The sequence below is a fragment of the Poecilia formosa genome, unplaced genomic scaffold (assembly GCF_000485575.1).
Source record: "Poecilia formosa unplaced genomic scaffold, Poecilia_formosa-5.1.2 Scaffold15, whole genome shotgun sequence".
Lineage (NCBI taxonomy): Eukaryota > Metazoa > Chordata > Actinopteri > Cyprinodontiformes > Poeciliidae > Poecilia > Poecilia formosa.
Window position 1 is genome coordinate 1,787,578 of NW_006799954.1, and position 25,671 is coordinate 1,813,248.

At 37.9% G+C, this 25,671-nt stretch overlaps 1 protein-coding gene across 3 annotated transcripts; it reads right to left on the reverse strand.

The window, feature by feature from the left end:
* Positions 1–5,684: 5,684 nt before the first annotated feature.
* col9a1b (collagen, type IX, alpha 1b) lies at positions 5,685–25,075 on the reverse strand. Of its 3 annotated transcripts, XM_016668470.1 has the most exons (34): positions 25,063–25,075; positions 22,832–22,955; positions 22,363–22,651; positions 21,857–21,928; positions 21,712–21,747; positions 21,563–21,625; positions 20,623–20,676; positions 20,220–20,255; positions 20,095–20,118; positions 19,946–19,999; positions 19,009–19,062; positions 17,599–17,631; positions 17,454–17,510; positions 17,319–17,372; positions 13,961–14,014; positions 13,796–13,849; positions 13,625–13,678; positions 13,496–13,549; positions 13,355–13,408; positions 13,208–13,261; positions 13,015–13,068; positions 12,355–12,399; positions 12,216–12,269; positions 12,085–12,138; positions 11,441–11,494; positions 10,717–10,788; positions 10,529–10,564; positions 10,392–10,436; positions 10,268–10,300; positions 10,040–10,186; positions 8,362–8,416; positions 7,275–7,463; positions 7,087–7,164; positions 5,685–6,062 (listed from the first exon to the last, which is right to left on the reverse strand). In XM_016668470.1, exons 3-34 carry the CDS (start codon positions 22,435–22,437, stop codon positions 5,866–5,868), a joined length of 2,049 nt encoding a protein of 682 aa, XP_016523956.1. In that variant the 5' UTR covers positions 22,438–22,651; positions 22,832–22,955; positions 25,063–25,075; the 3' UTR covers positions 5,685–5,865. The 3 variants fall into 3 exon arrangements, with proteins under 3 accessions (XP_016523956.1, XP_007546236.1, XP_016523955.1); XM_007546174.2 differs by lacking the exon at positions 25,063–25,075 and having other exon boundaries at positions 22,363–22,589; positions 22,898–24,896; XM_016668469.1 differs by lacking the exon at positions 25,063–25,075 and having other exon boundaries at positions 22,898–24,896.
* Between the last annotated feature and the right edge of the window lie 596 nt (positions 25,076–25,671).

Genomic DNA, 25,671 nt, shown 5'->3' on the forward strand with positions numbered 1-25,671 from the left:
ATCCAAGAGACAACAGGAAAAACACCAGTTTCAAAAAATATCCAGAGTAGTTTCCTTGACAACACAGCTGAATATGTTTCCATTCATGGGATACAATGCTAGATTAGCAAATAATAGATGTTCCCACTTTCACAAGCAAGAAATTTATGGGTTTTTTTACAGCCAAACAACCTTCATGTTTCTACACTAACGTTAATGAAGTGACGTCAGACTTATGTAGCATTTTCCAACCCTTTCAAAGACATTTTTACAATGAAATCAGTCACTTTCTTTCATGGCAAGCTACTGGATCGTAGCAACAGCAGCCCTGGGGCAGTCTGACAGAAGCAAGGCTGGCATTTTGTACTATCGGCCCTTCTGACAAGGCAGGTGAAGTGTCTTGCCCAAGGACACAAAGACAGAGGCAGGTGAAGCGGGAATCAAACCGACGGCCCACCGTCTGCAAAGCAAACTCCTTACATCGTCACCCCAAACAACATAACAATGCAAAGGTTGGCCATTGTATCGGTGCAACTGATCTTGAGTCTGCCATTTTCTTTTTCCAAAGAATTGCGAGACCTGGAAAGGAACCGATTCTCACCAACGCCGTTGCACAAATCACAGCGTGGCACGCTACCCAAATCCTCAATCCAGTATCGGCAGACTGATGAGTCACAGCTGATCAAGTGAATGAATACAGCTTGCAGTTATCATTATAACTTTGAAATAAAAAAAAAAACTGAATTTGTTGAAATAAGAGGGCAATAAATTTAACATTATTTTCCCATAGTTTGTTCAGTTCCAGGTGTTTAATTTGCAGAAATCTCATCTTACTAGCAGTTAGCCTTCAACCACTCGAAGGTACCCTTCTTTTTTTTTTTTTCTCAAACACTGAGATGGCCTCTTTCAAATCAGCCCCTACGATCCCTTTAAAGGCAGATTCTTCTGCAAAAAAAAGTGTACTTTGAAATAATGTCCATTTTCAATTAATGTAACTCCTCATTTACTCTGTACTTTGTTTTTAACTGTAAATATCTTTAATGTGCTTTATTTTAACTTTTGTCTTCTAAGTCTAATGGGGCTTGAAAAGGGACCTGAGAATATAACTTTAAAAGCTGGCTGTCACTGTAACGACACTTCGAGGTTATCACTTGTCAATCATACATTGTTGCAGCTGTACAAGAACGCGTTTGCATCTGAGATTGTCATTCACATACGCCGTTCACATAGTGTTACGAATGATGATTCCTCTGGTGTGAGTGTGAATAATTTCACTTCATCACTACAAAGGAAATCGGACTACCACGCCACAGCTAGCGGACGGTTATGTTCGGTTTGGAGGAGACGTTTTACTCGTGAATGTACTTGAACTGTCTAAGCTGCTTCATACTCTACATCCAGGTTTTCCAGTTACTAACCAGCACTGTGTGTCGCCATAAACTGTCTGGCTTTTGATTGCTTTGAAGCTTTATTTATTTAAGTTTTTTTTTTTTTTTTTTATAAATTAGTTTAATGCTTTCACCTGTTTGTTTTTTTTTTTTTTTTTAATGGTTTGAGATGATTGTACCCAAACAGACCACTCTAATTTCTAGAAACTCCTTTGATCATCTGCAAACACTTTGTCACTCTGATCCCTTGATTTGAATTTACATCCCATTAGCAAAGATTTGAGTTGCTAACTTGCTTATTTCACTTAAATTCTGTTAGTCGACACATAACATATTAAACAGGAAAGTGGTAACTGGACCGTGTTGAATGTATATGATTAATATTAAGCTTTCATTTTCAGTTATTTTTCATTAGGGGTTTGACTGAAAAGCTTTATTTTTTTTTTTAGTTTGGCTTGTGTTAAAAAGGTTAGTGCTCTTTTGTGTATTTTTATATGAGATTCTTTTGATTCATTCTTTGCTTTCACTTGTCTCAAATAATTGACGTTATGTTTTTTTTCTTTTCCAATCACACATAACTCAAATGCTGCAGAACAATTATTTTTTCATGATGCCAGCTTGGTTTTATCAGCGCCAGGGAGTCTAATTTTAGAAATAAATGCATCCAGCTGATTTCATTTGTGAGTAAAAGGAGCCCCCTGCTGGACGTGTTTGGATCTCCATTCACCTTTTAATCTACAAGGGAAAACCGTCTTTGGGTTTAGGGGCTCTTGAATTCTCCTTCCTTCTACCTAATCTTGTCCTTTCATCTTTGTAATTTTCATATTTAGTTTATGGGCTCCCACCAGAGACAATTATGCTGATCTTGATGAGATTCAAATGAGACAGCACCAGCAGATTAATGTCATCTAAACTTTTTTCCGCGGCGTGCTGCTGAGAGCAACTCTCCCACTGCCTATTGAATTTAGCATGAATTGTTATTAATATGCTCCACTTTGCTACCTCCATTTATCCAAACAGTGTGATAAGAAGGGAGGACGTTAATGTCACAGCTCACTTCGCTACAAATTCAAGCTATTATCCATCACACCAAGTTAAGCTCAATTTATTCTAAATGGAAATTGTCTGATGGAGGCAAAATCAAAGGAGCAGCTTCCTTTGAGAATGTACCTAAACAAAAGCTAGCTAAATGATGTAAAATTCACTCAAGACAACGAACCTCAGATGTCCGCTTATTTCGTCATTGCTTGTGTTTTAACTGTAATGTAAGGTGATCCTGTTGCCACGTGTAATCTAATCGTGTGAGCAAGCTTGTAATGAGGGGAAATACGGATCAGCCTCGCAGCGAGGACCCTCAAAATTAAAAGCTTCTACCTGCTGCTCTCACTGAAATGTCTTTTTACTCTCGCATAAGTTTGTGTTATGCTGTGTGACTTTAACGTTTGTTTTTTTTTTTGTTTTGTTTTTTTTAAGTCTTTGATCTTTTGAATAACTACCTCATTCTTGGTTTACCGCATGTCTACGTGATCAGGAAAAAAAAAAAAGCTAAAATATTGCCTTGGAAAAATGGGAAAACCCTCATGTGTTTATGCAAGAAACAATAGTTGGATTTATGTCGGTGTGAGTTCACTGACTAACAGAAAAAAAAAAAAAAGTAACTGTGGTTACCAGGTATCAGAGGTTGCATTTTACTCTTTGCAGAATCTTTTATTTACGTCTATTAATGCCATCTGCCTTTCTGTGTGCAATAAATGTTCTCAAGTGCTTTATATTTTGTGCTGGGTTTTATTTTTAGTAGTTCCTTCAAAAAGTCTATCTTATTAACACCTTTACGTGGCCTAATAGGTGTTTGAGACTCTTAAGTATTTCTTATCTGTGGTTTCCTTGAGGCATAAACAGAACAAAACCAAAGCCTTGAATGTTTTAAAATGTGTCTATTCTTTTACTGTTTTTTGAAATATTAGTTAAATAACATTTATTAGGCCTTAGTAGAGACTTGGTTGTTGTTGTATTAGAATTATTTAGTCTCTTTTGCAGTATTTGAATGAAAATAGACATTTAGACAAACTCATTTTAACACTGTTCATTTTTTTTCTATGATCCAAGTTAAAACTTCTACATACCGCATAAGATTAAGTTTAATATTTGAAATTTGTGAGAAACATTCATGATAATGAGTCATTCAAATCAGATAAGTCATTTTCAAACACATTTTCCTCACAGAGACTCACAAGTCATATCCATGAAAAACAGGTAAACACTACCATAAATCAATATTGATACACCATCTGTAAATTCACCTTCAACAGTTCCACCACAATAATTATAGAATAGATTGTTTTCTTTATTTAAAAAAAAATGTAGTGTTGCTTCTTACTGGCAACACAGGAAACAATATCCTTTTGCTACAAAAATAATTTAGGAGGGAACAAGTGAAGAAAAAACTCTCCGGTGAGAAAACCTTTTTGCCCCAGGTTAATGAAACAATTGGAAACTTGGATTTAAGGGTAGAATCAACCTAACCCTGAGGGAAGAGGACATAATACAGCCTATGCTGTGCCACAGTAACTGTGGAAATGAATCTTGCATGTCTTTTTAAAATTATTTCCATCTGTTATCCAATACTACAACACATTTGCAGATGTTTAAAGTGAAGCAGAATTTACATCTGATATTCAAATGCTATCAGAAGTGTTTTGAATGACAGATTTTGTTATGAATGGTCATTCACCATTGTAGTGCATTTAAGGAAGACTTGCAACAAAGTGCTTTTAAATCAACCATATGGTGCCAGTTTGTTAAGTCTCAAAGATAGTGTGCTCAGACAGTTTTTTTCCTGGCTTACATCTCCCAGTTGTTACAGCAATTTAAGTCATCGATTTATGAATTCAAACTGCAGTTTTACATTTGCTATTACCTCTTTTGCCATTAGTGGCTGTTGTTTTATTGCACCAATTCCTGAGTTTGTTCTATTATTATCACTTTTACTGGCCGTTTTTAGCTACAGCTAGGTTCTGGGCTGCCTTCATGCTTTCTACATATTTCTCATTCATGTAAATAAATAACATTATTGCAAGACTGAACACAACCGAAAAGAATAAGTTGTAAAACGTATGATGTATGCTCTTTAAGATGGGTTCTCTGTTCCACATGTTTAAATCTGCTCATTCTATGAAGTGAACTGAAAGCCATAAAGACACAAAACAATAAAACTGTAACATCACTGAAGAATGGGAAAACATCTAGCTATATAACCTACAGCTGTAGGTGAAGGTTGCTGTCAAGGCACACAAACACACACGCAGACGTGGACAAATGAGATAAATGACTATAGACACATACTCATTCAGTGTTAAAGTACATTTTGAAGCATCAATCAACCTTCCTTGCATGATTTTGAACTGCTGCAGGAAATCAAAACACAATACATATAAACCTGAGCTATTATTCCTGAACTCACCATGCCAGTCCTAAAAACAGGACACAGGTGTGTGTGGTGTTACAAGGTGTAAGTCTATGTTATTATATGTACGGGGATGGGGAGAAATAAAGCCCACTTTGAATGAAACAATTCACACATTTGTTTGCCTTTAAAAGAAAGGATTGCTGATGACACGTTTTTAATCATCTCAGAATTATTTGACTTTTATTTTATTTGTATTCTTCATTTGAAATGCATTTTGAGATACTTCTGAAAATGTAAAGATTATCAGTGTACCAAATAAATAATAATAATAAAAAAAACTTCATGTGATATTTATTTGTTAGACTATTGCACATTTTTCTCACTGGCAAAATCTATTCTCATTCATGAACAGATGCATCCTGTTATTCTGTACAATGAAGCAAAGTCTCACATCAGGAGTTATTTTTTGTAGGAAATATAATTAACCACTTTTCACAATTTTTTTTTTTTTTAACAGATTTACAAAATGTACTAAAGTCAGTGCGACTTTATGAGATTTTCAGCCTCTGTTTTATTGGCTCATAAAGCAGTCAGGCAGGAAATCAGATGTTTGGACTTTTAGCAAATTCGCTTTTGATTGTCCTTTGACAAAGACGACATCATAAGAGAAAATGACGCAAAATCACAATAAGCTGATTGGCACTGGGGGATTATGTGAGCTGTTCTGTGTGAAACGGGAAGAGAAATCTCAAAACGAGGCACATAAAGAGAGGATGGGATAAAAGGAAAAAGGGATAAACAATATATATTTTTTGATCATTTCATTTAGAGAGGTGAGCCCAGTTCTGGGTTTATTTAAACACCTCTCATCCAGAAAAACACAACAAAACAAGCCCTTTTTTTTTTTTTTTCACAACTCAAAAATGATGACTCCTTTTGATGGAGATGTTATTGGCAGGAAACATGCTCACACAAAGAGGTTAATGTATCAAAGACACCACGGCGACGACGGCCCCTGGGAGGAGAGCGTGACAAATGCTGTGTGCTCGGGGAGATAATCCAGCAGTCTTTGTGTCTCTGCCAGAGTGGCTCTTAGTTCCCTGCAGGTCCCTTCACATCCAGAGACTGCTGGACAGCTCCTGCCTGGAGGTTGCAGGCTGACGGGTCACAGTAGCCGTTCAGGCCGGCTGGACCAGGAGGACCAGGCACGCCAGGCTGTCCTGGCACGCCAGGAGGTCCCCTGTGCCCATCCTGACCATCTTGACCATACCCAGGTTTCCCTGGCTCTCCTGTGATTACAAAATGAGTGAGTTAAAATTGCAGGTTCAACTTTAAAGAGATTATTAATTTGTATCGAGTCCAAATGTTTATATACCATCAATTAATTTTTTATTTATTTTTTTATTTTTTGGTGTTTAGGATTCTATGGTGCTATGCAAAAGTATTCATACCCTTTAAACGTTTGACACAGCTCTACAAAATTCAATATGTTGTATTGAGTTTTAATGTGATAGACTATCACAAAGTAGTACAAATTTGTGAAGGATAAAAATATATCAGCTCTGACAATGGTATCGAACGATATTTGTCATCTTTTAAAATATCAGTATCGGTCCAATAGATAAAACTCATTGCCATTTGGTTCTGGAGGATCATATTATACATATAGTAGTGAAATATATATCACATATATTTTGGTGAATTTTGGTTGTAGGTCATAATATCAACTTCAATATCGGCCAACATTTTCACATTAATTCGTCCCTAATTTCCAAATGTTTTCACTATCATTGTCTAAAAATGTAAACGGGTTGGTAACCCAACCCACCAAGAGAGCATCAAGCAGGGAGGCAGCCAAGAGGCTCCTGATAACTCTGGAGGATCTGTAGAGATCAAGACTCAGGACGACTAACATGAAAGTCATTATGAAAGCAAAACCAAACTTTTTCACCTATGTGGAAAATTCTATGTGGTTTCTAGTCCTCTGAAAAATTAAACAGTGGCAGCATCATTCCTCAGAAGGGAAAGAGAGACTGGTCAGCTTTGATGGGAAGATGGACACAACTAAATTTAGGACAGTCCTGAGTCCTGCTGAGGTAGCAGGTCTGTCCACCCTCTAGCAGGACAACAGCTCTATAATAGGAGCCAGAGCTACAGTGGCATGATTTGGATCAAAGGATATTCATATGTTAATACTGGCCCAGTCAAAGTCCAGATCTAAATCTAATTAAGAATCTGAGGCAAGACGTCAGATCGACATTCAAAGATCCAACCTGACTGACCTGAACTACAACATCATAAATATATACCCACCTGGAAGCCCAGGAGGTCCTGACTGGCCTTTAGGTCCCCGTACAGTGGGCCCTCTGGAACCTCTATCTCCCATGTCACCTGCAGTAGATTAGTCAAAGCGGCAGTTGTACAAGTTGTTCCACTGTCTCCTGTCACATTTGACCAAGTTTGACCCTTTTAAAAGAGAACACGGCCAAAACATTTAGTACCTTTGGGACCTTTATTTCCCATTGGCCCTGGTGGTCCTTTGAGTCCTGGAAGGCCCCTTGCTCCAGCTTGCCCTGGAAAACCGTTGTCTCCTGGGGGTCCTGGAGACCCAGGAGGGCCAGGTTTTCCCGGTAAACCTGCAATGCCAGACTCTGGCCTCCTTAGACTAGCAGCTAACTGAGCCAGCTGCTCTGTTTAGGTACAAAATAAAGAAGACGATTATCAGCATGAAAGCTCGTTCGCAGCTCGTAGCTATGAAGGGAACTCTAAGCACATAACATATCGTAATAAATAATGCAGGAAGCTCACATGGCTTATTTCTGACAGCTCAAAGCAATGCATGTTGCGGAGATTATGCAATGTCTCCTGCATGTCTTGAACACTGAATTTAAGTGAGGTGAAACCTTGGTCATAATATCCCTTGAGCCTCTTCTGTTGTTCAGCTTTTTTTTTTTTTTAAAGAAAACAAAATAAGCATCACTAAGCTGAGCCAAATAGAAATAATACTCTTCATTTACAGCTACACAAAACAGAAACTTTAAGCCCACAGTGCCAACGAACTAAAATTAATCTCCTGTTGCTTTTTGTCTTTTTTTTTTATCTAGATTTCGGTTTTCTTGCGTCTGAAGGAGATTCATGCCGCAGAAGCAGCTCGGCTGCTCCTTTTCTTCAGATTTCCTTTCCAGGCTGACTTTGCTCGGAGCGGGGAAGAGCAGGTCTCCTGGAGGTGAGATTAATTTTTCAACGCGGCGGGTATAAAAAAGTCATGAGAGCAGGAGATGAGTTGTGAAGATGTAAGAGCAGAAGAATGAAGAGAGCAGATGTTGTGACTTCAGTGAAACATTTCGAAGGGCTCGGAGAAGGATGCTTTCATCCATCACATGAACAAAGGCTGAAGCTTATTTCATGTTTTTGTTATAGGACCCTCCGTTTTTTTTTTTTTTTAACCACAGACCATCCAGCGACAGCCCTGATCAATGAAACGACACTTTAAGGTGGTAATGAGAAACATTACAGCCATGAAATGGGACACAAGGGAATAATAAATGGGGTCAAAAGCTTTGCTTTTCCTTTCTTTTCTTCTCTTACCTTGCATAACTCGCATGCAGACTTGCTTGATGTGCTGATCGCTGGGCTCCTTGCCCTATAAATGAAAAAATATATATATATATTGGAATGGCTTTCATCTCAGTGTCTGATGCCGTTTGCTCGTTTGCTTTAGCTGAAAGACTAAACGGGTGAAGAAAATTAAATCTATTTCTCATTAATAAAAGAAAAGGGCTTCTTTTTGTCCCTGTGTCCAAAGCAGAAATGTTGAAAACAAAAACACTTCACAGATTTTATATAGCATTCAGGGGGTATGCAGGGTTTTTTTTTGTTTGTTTGTTTTGTTTCGGCTGCAGGCAAGTAAAGCCAAACACGAGACGACTCACTTTAAACAAAGTTTGATATAATCCCTGTTGTTTCAAACTACCTGACTGTATGTGCTTAGAATTTGCCCCTGTCCTTTTCCATATGAGATAAACCCATCGCTTCTATCCCAAAGCTTTATTCCTCGTTTTATATTCCGGTGAAGGATGAAAGTGGAGCTATAGGAGCGATGACTCCCAAACACTGTTCATCACGTCACAGGCCCTTTGCAGAAGGTGCCACAGTTCCAATTTTTCGTGAATCATTGAGGAGGCCGGGACAATTCTTCATTGTATTGTGCTGTATGTTCACCTCTTTGCTCTTTTTCTGGTTTCAATTTATGCTTGACCTGCTGATTCAAACTTAATTTAATTTGTGTTAAACTCAAAAAAGTGTTCATTGATGTTTTTTTTTTTTTATAGACTGGAAATGGTGGAGCTTCTTAGATGTGATGCATTTAATGGACAGGGAACAGCAGTAGCTTAAAACTAGTTTAATGGAGCTTCACTGGAGGCAAACAGTGCCATATTTCCTATGAAGCTGCACTATAAACGTCTTTGGGTATCTGTAAGTCTCATTTCACTGTAGGCTCATTTGTTGAGGCCTTTAAAAGTAATTAAGGGGATCAAGTTTAAGACTTTTTTTTTCTTTTAATTAATGCTCATTAAGATTTTCTGTGAAAAGTAAAAGTAGCTTTAGGTAACAAGTGGTGATACAAATTGTGGTTTTCTTAACTCTTGCCTTCTGAGCAAATGTAATAAAAAGTGATGCATTTATCAGCTGTTCTATAAATCACCCTTATCTGGAAATCAACCTTTGACATCTTAATATTAAGTTTAATAACCCCGGTTTAAAAGTAAAAAAAAAAAAAAAAAAAAAAAAAAACCATCATTAAATCCAAAAATTGATTCTACGGAGGAAAATTCCTTGTTTCATCCTTCACATTTACTGCCACCCTTAGATGCATAGAACGCCTTAAAAATGTACATTTCATTGAAATATCGTAATGCAACACAGGAAACTAGCTTTTTTTTAAGATTTTCTTTTTACGCAACCAGTCCTCATCATAATTCTAGTGAAGTAACAATTATCTTGAAGTTACTTTCTACTTATGAAGATCAGTTCACACCTGACCTGCTCAGACGGTAAGTTTTTGCGTCTTTCCTATTTTAAGAAATAAAGCATATTTATAGTTTAATTCAGAATCAGAAAAGCAATGAGAAAGAATAAAACTCAGACGTCCTCCAGGCTTCAAAAATCTGATCTTTGACACTTCTCTGAGGGTGGAGGGGGGACATCCTCATGTTTATAGGTGTTATATTTTCTGAATTACTTGTGTTTTCTGTTTCTGACCTACCGCAGGCCCCTGAGACCCTCGGACCCCCCGAGGACCTCTGTTCCCCTGCATGCCTCGTGGTCCAGGTGTGCCAGGGGGGCCCTCGATGCCAGGCTGGCCTCGACTTCCCTCAGGACCCCTTTTGCCAGGTTCACCAGGAATACCAGCCTGTGAGTAAATCATTTAATCACCACACAAATATTAAAAAACTGCTCAACTTTATTGGCATCTATAGAAACAGGGACCCACCTCTCCTTTTGGTCCAGATTCCCCAGCATCTCCCTGTGACATCATTGAAACTTAATAATGTGCTCTGGTGCAACCAAAAAAAAAAAACATCCTGGTTGTTGTTAGCAGACAGGTAAGAACTTACAAGTTCCCCTAGCTCTCCAGGATTTCCCTCATCACCTTGAGCCCCCTATCAAAGTAAAGGCTGTGTATTAATTTATGTAAAGCTCAAACACTTTGTTGTTGGCATTGATGTGTTTTTTTATTTTTATTTTTTTGTACTTGTTCTCCTTTGGGTCCTGCTTCTCCACGCTCACCCTGTAATTAACACATTGAAGGGGTTACCCAGTCAATCCAGAATGCAAAAGTGAAAATTCAAAACATAAGGCTTTGTTTATGTTTATATATGTCGCGATTCGCTGACTGGTGTTATACAGCTGCTCTTTAATGATTATGTCCTCGTTTCTTACCCTTTCTCCCTTCACTCCAGGCATGCCTGGGGGCCCTGGGAGACCAGGAAGACCAGGATCACCTTTTGGTCCCTTTAATTAAAAAAATAAAATAAATAAATAAACATCTAATGAACAGAATGACATCAGCAGGACTTGAAATATTGCAATCAAAGGGGAAAACAAAAGGCTAGATTATTACGATGAACCATCATTCGTGCTGAAACTGCTCCGACAACCGAACATAAGGGTGAAGTTTGCTCTGTGTCAGTTACATGAGCGCAGGGTGAACGTTATTTTAAACTATAGGATCAGGATTTTCTCAGGTATGTTTCTGTGTGCCGCTCTGCCTTTGATCACCGACCAACAGAGGAATGCAGAGGAGACAGAGAGCTCTTTCAGCCTGCTGCTTAGTCTCCCCTTACTGTGAAAATAGACCCCATGTGAGATCCAGTCTTGGAGTATTCTCCTAGAAATTCCCGAGAAACAATGAGCTGCCCGACAGTTTTCCTCTTGTAAACTTCCTTCATTTAAGGTATCAGGAATGTGTGAGATGTGTCACAGTGTTACGAGTCTTTCTATGGTTTTTCTGTAACATCAGTTATTGTATGGTCCCTTTTGCTGAAGGATGCTGAATTATTCAAGATAAAGCTACATATATACACATTAAGCTAATATGTAATTTATTACATTTCATCAATCTAGATATGTATTCATGTTCTTGAGTTTGTGTTTTATGACTCACCCTTGCACCTGGCTTGCCAGCTGGACCTATAGGACCTTGCTCTCCAGGATTGCCCTAAGAGCAAAACGAAAACACAATGAAGAGGTCAGGAGAAGTTAAGTTCAATGCATGAGAAAATAAAAAATAAAAAAATCTGACGTATTAGCTCCACTCCATTCTGTTTTACTACAGCCAGGTCAAAATGAAATCCAGTAATGCGTCCAAAGATTTGGCTGTATTTTTTGTCCCACTTCAACTTTTCAGATAATCAAACATTAAAACATTTTAGACCTTGATCACCAGAGCAGACAACCCAGAGGATGTATTTTCCTAATAACGATTACTCTTACATCACTGTGGAGGATCTTTGGCCCGTTACCGTTTGTTGATTTGTTTCTGTTCGGTCGCATCAGATGCCTTTGAACGCGAACTTTTTTTAAGGTCTGGCCACAGATTTTCAGTTAAATTTTTAGTGGATACTTTGAGTTGCTCACTCAGAGATGGACTTCCTGAAGAAGACTGTTCCTCAGCACAGCCTAATTCAACATGCAAGTGTGACAAATAAAACAGCAAGTACGCAAAAAGTTTTTGGTCCAAAGAAGCCCAGCTGATTTCATCAAGTCCTTGACTAAATGCTTGAAGTTGAATCAGGAAGAAACACTCACAGGCTCACCGATGGGTCCGATGGGTCCCACTTCTCCCTGTTCTCCCCTTTCACCCTGTGGCGTAACAGTAAAATGATGCAAAAAAGACTCTAACCATGCTGAAGTTTCAGAATGTTTCTGCTCACACTTACTTGTTTTCCAGCTGATCCCAATGACCCAGGAAACCCAGGCTTCCCAGCATCTCCCTGATTGGAAATAAATAAATCAGCTTTCATGTTTTTGATGACCAAAAAAAAACAATCATTGCTATTAATTGATAGAGCGATTAACCTTTGGGCCACTCAACCCTTTTGGTCCAGGTGTTCCAGGCAAACCCTGACAACAAAAAGTATGTTGTGAAATTTTTCAAAATGTAATTTTAACCTAACAAGAGAGACAAATAGTATATCACGCAACAGATGACATTAAATGAAAACCAACCTATGTTTGGTGCCTCTCTTGGCCTTCACAATGTTTTGTAAATGATTTGCCGTAGATTATATTAAATGCATTTGGAGTAAAGAGGGTTCCAAACAAATGTACACAATTAGTTTGTGTTAGTAGAACACATAATATCCTAGTAAAAAAGAATTACATTTCACTGCTTTTGCAAAGGGATGGAAATTAAAATCATTCATAAGGTTGTTTATGTCAGCTATGTTATAAATCGATAGCCATTATTTCCTTGTATCAGACAAATCAAAAGGCACTACATATTTTTTTTTCTGTATCTTCTCAGAGGCTTGGCTCTGAAACCTACGCTGTTCAAAAATGTAAGATGCAAAAGCATTTATTAGCGAGTTTCAAGTCACTCAAAGGCAGGAGGCAAACTGAGTCCTGCTGTGCAGAAGCCATGAGCTTCGATGCTTTAAAGTGCACCAAAAAAGTTCACTGAGTTTCTGGTCCAATTACAGTCAGCCACAACAGTTTGAGGTCAAGGGTCAAACTCACAGGAAGCCCCTGAAGTCCAATCTCTCCAGGAACGCCCGGCCTGCCGATGTTTCCCTGCAGCGAAACATGGAGGGGGAAAAAAAGTCTCAGCTGCCTCAGCTTCTGAATGTTAAATAAAGTTCTAAGCAATGCCTTCATGTGAATGACTGAGGCATGTAAAATGATCAGTGAAACAGCGCAAATCACTCTCCACCTTTGCACCCGGCAGCCCAGGAATGCCATCACGGCCGTCAACACCGGGTAATCCCTGAGTGTAAAGAGAATACATTAAAATATGCGTCACTTAGGACAATGTATCTGAGACTAGTGAAGGATTATTCAGCGATGATCAGAGACTTACAGCTTCTCCTTTTGGACCTGGAAGCCCTGTGATCCCCCGTGGCCCTAAAGCACCCTAAATGACAAACAGCACCCCGGTTTCCAGAACAATCTTATACCTCTGATTTATTTGTGTCTGCGATGTCAAGATTTACCCACTAACCATTTCGCCTTTAATCCCAGGTTCCCCCATCACTCCTCTTTGACCCCTGTCTCCCTGAAATAAGAGGTCAAAACGTGTAATACACAGCTGACCACGCGTACATAGACGTGTTCTGACTGACGAGCTTACAGTCGCCCCTGCAACTCCCTGTGGACCTGGATCTCCGTCAGGACCTCGAGCTCCCTGCGGCAAAACAACGATTTATTTATTTTTTTTAATAAATGAAGGTAATTGTGTAATTAGAAGTAATTAGGAAAGTTGACGAGCACAACTAGCCTAATTGTAATTCAAAAGACTTACTATCTCCCCCTTGGGGCCCATCATTCCCGTGGCTCCACGTATTCCCTGTGGGCCCTAAAATAACAGTTGGATCAAACAGGAGCGTCAGTAGGAAGAGGATGAGATTAAACTCTGATTCCAAAAGTAAATACCACCTAATGTCATGTAATAGAGACATTATCTCACCGTTGGACCCTGGGACCCAACGTCTCCTGGACCTCCCTGGTCTCCTTCCTCACCCTGAGCAAACAAAAGAAGGAGAAAAGAAAAAAACGACAGACGAAAAACAGAATGACCTTAATGAGACAAAACGATGAGCAGCAGCCCTAACTAAGAGTGAGTCCTCTAGTCTGATTAGGACTGACGTTCCATCAGTCTCTTTTCCAGCGAGATGCTGACCTTATTTGCTGTGTGTTAATTACACAGAGAGGCTGCCACTCTAAATAAAGGTCTCATGCACATTTCCTAGTGGATTGCATGAGTGAAAAAGCATTTAAATACAAATTGTGAGACAAATTGTTCCAAAGGAAAATAATCATTACAAATAATTCCCTATTCTGCATCAGAGGTAACAAGAGGACGCTCTTACATTTGGAGAAACTGTGCTTCATGCCTGGAGTTTTCCTAATTTTTTCTTGTTATGAACTTTTTTTTTTTTTTGCTTTTATAAGCAAATGTTGGGATGAGAGGGATGTCTAAAAAATGAAGAAAAAAAATTGTACTAGTTAAAATTCACTAGTACAAATTTCGAATTTGTACTAGTGAGGGGAGTGAATTTTAACTAGTACAAATCAAACTATCATTAAAAGGTTGCCAGCTGATAAATAAAATGTTAGAGACTGTTGTCCTATGTTTTTACATATTGACCCTTGTGTTTCTTGGGGGTGAGGTGTCCTATCTGTTTCTGTAGTGTAGGATAGAATAAAAGGTAAACAGCTCTAAAGGCCTTAAATAACAACTGTATACAGAAACACATAGAAATGATTGGAAGCAGCGCTTAATTTTTTAGCATATACTTAATATGTTGTTAACAATACTGCTGAGAACATCCTTTATTTTATTTATTTTTTCCTATTTTACTCACAAAAAAATTACAATGAGGCAGACAACTTGAATAAATACAAAAATCAAGGTTTCAAATGATGGTTCCACTTATTAATAAGAAAAAAGAAAATATGTAAAAGATAAATTGCACCTGTTGTAGGATTATGAATTTACTGTAATAACTGTATTTGAATTGAATAATAATAATAATAATAATAATAATAATAAAGCTTAATTTAATAAGCAAAATTCAACGGAGCTTATTCATCTCTATCAGGTGTAATTACAGCCAGACCTAAAAGACATAATAATAATAATAATAAAGCTTAATTTAATAAGCAAAATTCAACGGAGCTTATTCATCTCTATCAGGTGTAATTACAGCCAGACCTAAAAGACAGAATCACTTCAGCAGGATCAGTCTGGCAACATAAAGTTGACTAATAGAGCTAAAAAAAAATAAAAAAAAACACTTGACGCTCAAAAACAAGTTATATAATAGATGAGAAGCAAAGTCTCTGGCATTTATTAGTCTGCAAAGTATAAAGAAGCAGTTTCTAAACATTTGGGACACCAGCAAAGCACAGTGAGACCTATTAAATACAAACAGAAGAAAACATAAAACAGTGGTGACCCTTTCCAGGAGAGCGCAAATGGCCAATCAAGTAGACTCAAAAATAACCCAGCACAACAGTTAAAACTGTTATTATTTTGAGTTGTATTTTAGTGAAACATGGGCAATTTTCTGTTCTGTACTGTTCTTTTCTATTCGTGAAATAGGTTATTTCAGAACCCCACCAAACTCCTAAAAGTTTCGGAGTGACCTAGTGGATAGTTTGCTATTCTGAAACCTTAAACACTGAGTTTAATTGAGGTAAGTGTGGCCAGCAGCAGTGCTTTAGAGCTTGCTCTGGTTTCCATTTGTGTGCTCCAACAAGACTTGCTGCTGTTCTATGGATCATTGTCCCGCTTCAGAACTGAAGACCAGTCAAGCTGAAGGTCATGAACTGACGGTCACAGAGTGTGCTTCAGGATTTTCTAGTAGGGAGCAGAATTCATTGGTGCATCAAGGAAGACATGTTGTGCAGGGCCTGAAGCAGCAATCCAGACTTAGACCTTCACACTACTTTCTACATGTTTGACAGTTAGTATAAAGATCTTTTTTTTTTCTGAAATGCTGTGTTAGCTATGCACCAGATCTATGAACACTTCTCATAGTCCACACATTTTTTTCACATGGAAAAAATGTTACATAGGGGTAATAATGATCTATTATCATTATTTCCAATGATAATAAAGGCATTGTCATTAGAAATAATTATCATTATTTCTAATGATATTTAGAAATTACATTTCTATTATCATTAGAAATACTTTTAGCCATTGTGAGATGGGTCTTTGTGTTCTTTTAGGCAAACTGTTTTTTTTTTTGTTTTTTTTGGTTGTTACTAGGTCAACACTTCCATGGCCCTCCATGGAAGTGTTGACCTAGTAACACTTTCATGGAGGCCATATTTGCACAGATGTTTTCTTACTTTTGAACCACAAACACTGGCCTATACTAAGGCAGGTGAAGCCCAGTACACTTGAGATTCAGTTCTGGGTTCTTTCTGACCTCTTGCATGACCCTTCGATGCACAATTGGAGATGGGCCACTTCTCGCTGTGGTCCACTGGAGCTCCAAAGCCTTATGAATGGCTTGTAAGTATTTTCAGACAACTGAATATCATGATATGTTGCTTTTCTACAATATTTTAGTCTACTTTATGTTGTCAGACAGGTTCTGTTTAACTGATTTCAAGATTAGTTTTTCAAATTTTTTTTTTTTTTTACTAGACAAAATCATTGCATTTTACATTTACCCCGGTCATTAACTTGGCATATTAAAATGTATTTAATGATCTGAAACATTTATTTGTGACAAAAACAGGGCAATCAGTTTTTCACAACACAGTAAATACATCTCAGAATGATTCTCCATTTGAATAATATACCTTCACACTTAAACAGCTGGTGTGTTTTCTTGGTCGTTGTACATATTCAGCATATCTTCGTATATGTGACAGCAAGTATGAAAATTGCATCTGAGAGGGAGAGTCGACTGGCAGTAAATTATATTCCAGAGCATGAGGGAGATAACAGAAGATGGGACCAGACTCATTTCCATTTATATGGTGCACAGGAACATTAACAGGTGGGCATTGCCATGCTTGCACATCATTTCAAATAAGTTATCCTTTCCGAATTGCAAAAATTCGGAGGAATTACACAAATGCTCGCATCCCTGCTGTTTTAAACAAAGCAGCATCTGTAAAAGGTTTCTAAAAAGTAACAAACAGGTTTTTAATGCAGTTTTTATTTTTATTTTTATTTTTTATGTGGAGCAATGCTAACTGAGAATTTGTATTTTCTAGTGGTAAATGATGCAATTTTGATTAATATGTAAAAACAGTGAGAAATTTCAACCTTTTCTTTGATGTAAACGTTTTGTGTTTTTTACCTTGTGTCCCTGTTTCCCAGGTTCTCCTGCTTCACCTTTCACGCCTTTGTGACCCTGGAAACATCCCAGAAAGCTCATTTAAACTAGTAATGATTTTTGATGGATTGATTTTAGAAGAGAAGCAAACAACCTCACCTTCATACCAGGTAGACCAGGATGCCCAGGGGTGCCAGGTGGACAAGAGTTTGGACACTAAATACCAAAATAAGTCAGTCGCTACGCCAGGCACCATGTGCAAAGAAATTACCTCCACATGTTTTTGTATGAAACAATTCCCTACCAGGTCGGAAGTACCAAGCATCCCAGCTGCACCCTGAAAGTGGGAAAAATAAAGTTATTAACGTTGACACTATTAACATAATCAGCGCATCATAAACGACCAGATGCCATCCAGCAGTGGGACACCAGCTGGGACTTAAATGAGTTTCAACATATGTATTCATGAAACACTGATATTTTATGATGATGGAAACAGATCACAAATGTCAAATAAAGACAAGAGACAAAAGGGACCTTGCTTTTATTTGTGAGTTTTTACTGAACACATTCAGCTTCTTGCTGCTGCGGAGACACAATCTGCCATAATGAGAAACTAACTGATGCATCTTTCCTTAAAAAAAAAAGCAACTACTCTAAATAAATTCAAACATCCTACAAAAGTTCATAGTAATTCAACTCATATAATACATATGTTTATTACACTCAGACTAATGTCATTTAGTTTTTTATGACCAGTTTTGACAATTATGGCTTAGAGCCAGTAAAAACTCCATATTCAGTTTCTCAGCAAAAATACATTTAAACACCAAAGCATTTTCCTCGAGATTAGTATGTTCATGTGCTATGAGCTTAATACTCGAGTTATTCCTCCATGAATAACTCCACCGATTCGGTGTGGCAGGGATCAGGGTGATCATCTTGTGGCAAGCATCAGTTTATCTGGTTTGTTAGGTCCGGTGTCTCTGTTATTGTGCTCCAGGTGAGTTTGCCAACAAATGTAGCCATGGTAAAAAGTAGCCATGGTAATACCATGGCTACTTTTGGCAGAGTAGGCAGAAGCCAAGTCCTACCGGCTTCTGCTGGCAAGCCTTTTCTCATAAAGCGTGCCAGCAGAGAGAAGTATGAAGGGCTCTCTTACATTTGTTGTCTTTGGACTTGATAAAACAGAGAACACAAGCAGATGGCCCCCCTAAATGTTCACTGACTGTGAAAACTTCACCTCGCACAGGCAGCTTTAATTATGTGCCTCTCCACTCTATATAAATAAATTTACTTTTACAATAAAGGTGCTGTTCACCTTTATTATAAAAAAAATCTCTATTATTGTATGTGGGATAATTGCCAAGACAGAAGCCTCTCAACAGTGTTTCACATATTATGTATGCAAAAACATAACATTAATACTGTATACTCAAACTACTCCTTATTGGTCTTATGTATAATTTCAATATTTTGTGAAACTGAGTTTTTGGTTTTGATTAGTCGCAAATCATAATCCTGTAATAATAACTTGAAATACTTTACTGTGTTTAGTGAATCAAAATAGGATGCAGGTCTCTTTTTTTTTTTTTTTTTTTTTTTTTTTTTTACTGAATTACTGAATTTAATTACATCTTTGATGATATTCATTTTATTTGAGATGCACTTGTGTATGGAAACGTATTCAAATTAAACATGTTTTCTCACTTACTCTGGGCCCCGATGGTCCACGGGGTCCTTGTGGCCCTCTCACACCCATTGCTCCCTATGCAAAAACATATATGCATTAAATCAAACTAGAGATTAGATTAATGATCATTCTGAAGATTCCACAGCACTGAATCTACTAGCCAGCCATTACAACAATAACTTATACTAGTAAGTATATTAATGAAAAGTACGTCCAAACGTTGTAGCTGGAATAAAAAAAAATTAGGTTATTTCAAAGTACCATAAAAAAACTATTTTTAGCTTTCACCTGTATTACATGTGGGTAAATAAATAGCTGAATGTGTAATTAGTCTGACAGGAAGCTACTGAAACATTTGAAAACAGATGCAGTGGTGAAGAATATATTTTTGCAAACTAGTTTGTGTTGCATAGCATATAAATATGCTGTCGGCTATATTGTGTTTGCATAAATATTTTCAGCAGTCCACAGAACAAAATACATCCTTGTGTGGTTTCACCTTGTTTTACATGACTCCTCGAATTCTGTTTTAATACAGGATATTTTTACTTTATCTGAAATCAATACAAGAAAATATTCTAGTTTAACTTGCATTTGATGTGAAACGTGTTGCAATAATTTTGTTCATTATATGCATAAGGCTTCAGATGCTGCAGTGCAATGCTGTAGTGCCATGTCCACTAAGTAGATCTAAGTTGGGTTATTCGGATTTTTATTTGGCATTTTTGCGCAGATACTTAGTTTGGATACACAGGAATTCTTATGCAGAGCTGAGAAGTGTTTTTAAATAGTAAGAAATTATAAAAACCATAACAACAACAACAAAGAACAATCATCCATATTCCACTTATTAACTTATATTTTGCTTCTAAATAACATAGATTTCATGTTTATTTAGTTATTTGCCATTATTAGATTTAAAACCCCAAAAAGAAACTAATTCTTGCTTTTTCCTTACAGGAGGTCCAACTTTTCCCAGTTCACCCAGAAGTCCTCCAGGCCCAGGTGGTCCCTGTTTAAAGGTACATTTCATGTATTATATAATATTGTTATTTTTATTCAATGCAAATGTTTGTTTTGATATTGTTACATATAAGGGTTACTTACAGGGGATCCATCAGGCCCAACACCCTAAAGGGAAATTGCCAGTATGAAAATTGGGTGTGTACAAGACACTAAAACTGGAATATGTGAACATATAAAATGACTCTTGGACTGCCATGTTTACTCACAGCAGCTCCGCGAGGTCCGGACTTTCCAGGTTCACCCTGAGGAAAGGAAATAAACACATTTTATTCAGAAATACTGCAGGAAGTGGGACAAACAGGAGTACTGAGCGGGTAAAATTAAGCTGAGCGAGCTTGTAGACAGTCAGAATTAACATTCCACCGGCACAATCATATGACTGGGGCTGGGCATACTTGACCCAGCAATATTAAGCCTAATGAGGAGCAATGTTGGAGCTTCATGCCCCACAGGGATTACTTAGGCTTGCAGGATTATGTCTCATTTGTCAAGAGGAATTGGTTTATGCGCTGCGACTCTTGCTGCCAAGCCAAAACAGCGGATAGCAGCCTGGCACAGTTTCACTGACAGCCTCCGAAGTGCAAAAGTAAAGGCTCACTGGTCACTCACTTTCTGTCCCGGGGGACCGTCAGGCCCAGGGTCCCCAACAGGGCCGGTCAAACCCTGTAGCGGAAACACATCCAGATAAAGTCACACATTTTGAAGCGAATTAGTATCAATGTTTTCAATACATATAGGTAGAAATCTATATCCCACATGAGCATATCTTTTTCAAATTCCATCAAAATCTTAATGTACGTGTGAGATGACAAAACACACTCATGCTTATTAAATATTTACATATAACAGAAGCTTTTCCTTTGATCATACACTGCATCTGTTTTCAACTTTAAATAGCGTACATAGAAAGTTATCTACCCTAAGCCAGACGTCTAAACTCTCAGACTGCTCAGTTGGGAGCAGCATTCCTGTCCGGATCTCTTCAAACAAACAAACTGAAAGAAGTCATTCCACACCGGTTTGAGGATTCTCAACCGGAGACACTAGCAGTGTCGCAATAGAGCACCTATTGTTTTCAGAATCCTGCTAGGTATTCTCCACACAGGTACCAGATAGAAGTGTTCATTATCCCTTTATACTGGGAATTTAATAAAGCACGTAAAATAGAACCATTATATTAAGGCAAGTTATCATACAGTCATTTTTACAATTCCGCCAACAGCTAAAATGTGCGATTTATTGGCTCCTGCTGTCATAACCTTGCCCTCTAACTTAATTATACCGAGGCGTGATTCTGCTCTGAATTTGTTAATCCTGTTAAATAAATTCCTTACATTTTTTGCACCTATTTTCCCTCAATAACCCCCTGTACACATACAATGCTTCCTAGGTCTCTACAAAACTAATGTGAAACATGAGCTCTTTGGTGGGAGGATAACAATTTGCAGTTCCACCCACAGAACCAGCTCAAAGATGGCAAGCTGACCTCATCGTGACCATTAACATGGCGAGCAGATATTATATGAAACATTAAACAAAGACTACTCACATCATTTCCAGGAATTCCGGGTAACCCTGAAGAACCGGGTTTACCTGCATCCCCATCAGGGCCCTACAAGATTAAAGATCCCATAAATGATTCACCAGCAATTGTAGGAAACAACAAGAGATTGGAAATTGATTAAATTTCATAGTTACAGGAAAACCGTCCTGGCCGTCTAACCCCCGTTCACCCTGAAAGAAAAGGCATGCAATTTTATTGGTCAACAAAAGCTATTTCCAAACATTGTTAGCATTTGCATCAAAATATGGATATTTTTTTTACAAAGTTAAAGTAACTCACAGCTATGCCATCAACTCCTGGGACTCCTGGGACTCCTGGGGGTCCAGGTGGGCCAGAGGGCCCTTGATTCGTCTGTGTGAAATGGTTATTTTAGAAAAAGAAGAAAAAAGAAAGGAGGTTTTGTGCTGATTTTTATTTGAAGTTTCTGCTAAATTTGTCCTTTCTTAGATCAACATGCAACAGTACAGCTAATGTATAAGAAAGAACAGGTGCACCACTTCATCGCATGATGTGAGATGAAATCAGCACACCTGCCTAGAGTGGAAAGGCTGGCTTCTTTTAGAGATTGAACTATATTTCTGTTAGAATACCAGACTTTACAAGAAAATAATATTTCTAAAGGAAATTGTCAGTAGATTGTCAAATAATTTAGTTTTATAAAAATAATCTGAACAATCAACCACAAAAGTTTGCAAAAAATTACATTTTGCATGCAAATAGAGAATACTCATTTGCACCTTCCGTCTTAACTAAAGGTTAAGACAGAATCACATTAAAGGTCTTACTTGAGAGAAGCAGAGGAGAACAAGCTGCAGGATCACCACCAGAAAAGACCCTTTAATGCCTGCAAACCCAGCCATGATCTTCCCAGGAGTAGGAAAGGGTGAACGTTGGAGTCCTTTCCTCAGAGGGAGCCGCCGTCAAAACAAGGCAGCTAAGTCCACTGCAGCTTTCCTGCTACACGGTGCAAGGTCCCAGGGCTGTCAGGGGCTCATGCATATTCATATAAAGACTGGAAACAGAAAGGTGATTGGAGGAGGCCTTCAGGGGCCTTGACAGGGGAGGGGGGCCACCCTGCAGTAAGCACCAATGAGCAGCGTCAGCGGGCAATTTAACCTCTGCTACAACCAGACTACAAGCAGTTTGTCCATACTTTAGATTTTTATGTCCAACTGATTTTTACTGTTAAAATTTTGAAGAACAAAACTTTTTGAACACTACTTAAATGTATTCCTGTACTACCAATTATTTTACCTTTAGATCAATATCCAATAGTCAAACATTTGTTTCTGACACTTGTCAGGACGCTTTTGGTCTTACTGTGGCAGGGAGAACATATTCAGCCTCTGTCCCGGGTCAGCATTGACTGGAGTTCAAACTACATGAAAAAGGAAAAAAAAACAACAACATAACATTACAATGAAATGTCTGCAGAGACATCTTTTAATCAAGCAGTGTCTGAGTGTTTAAAAAAAAAGAAAAAGAAATAGAGAGCAAAAGAAACAAACTGACAAAGAAGGGAAGATTTTCCTACCATTCTTTCATTTTGTTGCTCTGTTTCGTTGACTGGCATGAAAAAAAAAAATGCCTCGTGGCCCTGGATCAAACCAAAACATCTCTGAGCAACTTTCTACGAGTATAGACATGAATTATTGAAGTTAATTTGTTATTGAATAATAAATTATTGAAGTTTAAATTACTTTAAATTCTCAGTTGTCAGAGGGCGTAAAAAAACTTCCCCCTGGAGGAAAATATAATTAGATTCACTTCTTTATGCTTTTTTTTTTTCCATTTTATTTCTCCCTAAACAGACGTGTGGTATGTTGGTTACTTTTTATACAGAAATTGTCATCGTTTTCACAGTTTTGCTGTGTATGTGTTTGCAATTGCAGCAGAACACGCTGGCTCTTTCTTGAGCTGTGCCATCACAGTGACTGATTTTTTTATTTTTTTTATTTTTGGTGTAGTGGAATATTCTGAGAACCAAATTCCAGCGGTATTCCCCATAGATAAACTGATTTAAATCAGAAAAGATGGACTCTGATGACTGTGATCAAATTAAGCACCTATTGCGTTTTAGATCTACAGATCATGTACACAGTTGTGAAGATGCCATATCGTTGTATTGTTGTGCAGCTCGGATAAGATCAGTCTTTGATGTTCAGCACCATGGACAGGGTAAGTGGTGTTTAAAGCAACTCAACCACTAGATGTCAGTCATCACCCACACAAAAAACACAAACAAAAAAACCACCCACTGCAGTAAACCTTGTGTTTATTGTTAAGTTAAAGCCAGGGTCTGTCTCATAAGAGAAATCATGAAGAGATGGTACCGCAAGCTTCCTAAGTGCTTCTCTTCTTGCCAGCTCAGCAATGTGGAATTGAGACATACACAATGGTTAAATACAAAAATCATCAGATCCTGCAGCATAATCCTTTCAAGAAACTCAAACATGAATCTTGTCTTTTATTTGTGCTTGGCACCACCATTATTGAATTGATTTTTAACCCTAATTTTCCGTAACGTGGTGGAACAGCTGCTCTTTTTGACACCTCCGGTAGTACTCAAAATCATGTTCCGTGATTCAAACCTTAGAAATGATTTTCCTTACCGCTCATTTGGGTAAACGAGAACCCCCCCCACCCCCACTTCCTTCACATGAACGCCAGCTTGAGGTGGAATCCTCACAGCTATAAAACGGGGAGAAGAAAGCAAAAGCAGTGTGTTAGTAGTCAGGGTAAGTCTGTGCATCTTGTGGCGAGGGAACAAAAGCTCTGTGTTTGGAAAGCTGTGCCACTGCCTTGAATAAATATTAGGCTATCTCTCTGAGTGTTTGTGATTCTTGCAACAGCACTTAAGCTCTCAAGATTAACTTGTTTTTACTAAATGTCAGAATTGGAATCTAAAGGCTTTAATTGAGTGTGAATAAATCATCTAGAAAAGAGCTATTCTTCCATTTTCCAGGAGCCTGTGCTGCTCTGAAAGCCTGATGCTATTCAGCAGTTTGGCTCAGGACTTATATTTTATTATTCCACTTTTGCCACAGCTGTACATGTCAGTTGCATTTTAAAATAAGGGTAACACAAACCACGGTATGTGCAACATGAAATATTGACAAGCACAGCGAGACGGTAGAGAAACCAACTGAGGAAAGGCAAAACAATGCAAACATACATCTTTGTGGTATAACAAACTTGCAGAAAACGTCATAAAACAGGTCTGGAAATCACCAAATGACTCATTGCATAGAAGCAAAGAAATGGCATTGGTCATGTTTAAAGCAAAGCTTGGTGGTTTGTATTACAGCAAACCAAAAAAGTCTTGCTTAAATAAAAGGTTTTGTTTTGTGTTTTTGAGTCATCTTTATATATATATATATATATATATATATATATATATATATATATATATATATATATATATATATATATATATATATATATATATAAATCCGTGTGAGTGCTAAGCATCATAGATTACTTACCCCGAAAGGTCCTCCCAAAAGGCAGCAGCAGCAGCAGCAGCAGCAGCAGCAGCAGCAGCGTGAGAACAGCGTGCAGTTTCTGAAATACAGAATCAAAAACAAACTGCTTGTATCACTTTATGAGATAGAGACAGTTTCATGCAGAGTGGAATTGCTGTTTAATTATTGCTTTAACGGCTGATCTGCATCAATAAACGGACATGCAGCTGAGACAGTGACTATTAGAGTAATTGCTTATCCTGGGAATCCACCTATTCCACAGATTGAATTGGAATGTAGCAATAGCTATTTGGTTATTTTTAGTCACACTTCCAGGAGTGAACATAATATTGCATTGTCACACTGTAAGTGGAAGTGAAAAACTTCAGATCACACAGTGAGGTACCTGATCCGGATTTTAAAGAAATGTTTTGTGGTAATTGCTTCATGTGAATTTTATGGTTAATCATCGGGAACTGCTGAACTAATTTGACTCCATCAAACTTCCTCCCAACAGCCCACTGTTCTTAATTTGGTTTAACTGATCAAATTATGTTCCTCCAATAGTACCAACGAGATTGGTTGCAGCATGAGGGGTTTTCTAGGCAACCCATTACTTCTGTATGTGAT

Coding starts and splice junctions, on each gene's coding strand:
- col9a1b (XM_016668470.1), bottom strand. CDS start 22,437: ATGGCTGGGTTTGCAGGCATTAAAGGGTCTTTTCTGGTGGTGATCCTG. Junction 13,409..13,495: donor CTGGGATTAAAGGCGAAATG/GTTAGTGGGTAA, acceptor TTTGTCATTTAG/GGTGCTTTAGGGCCACGGGG. Junction 10,565..10,716: donor CTGGAGTGAAGGGAGAAAGG/GTAAGAAACGAG, acceptor TGTTAATTACAG/GGTGAGCGTGGAGAAGCAGG.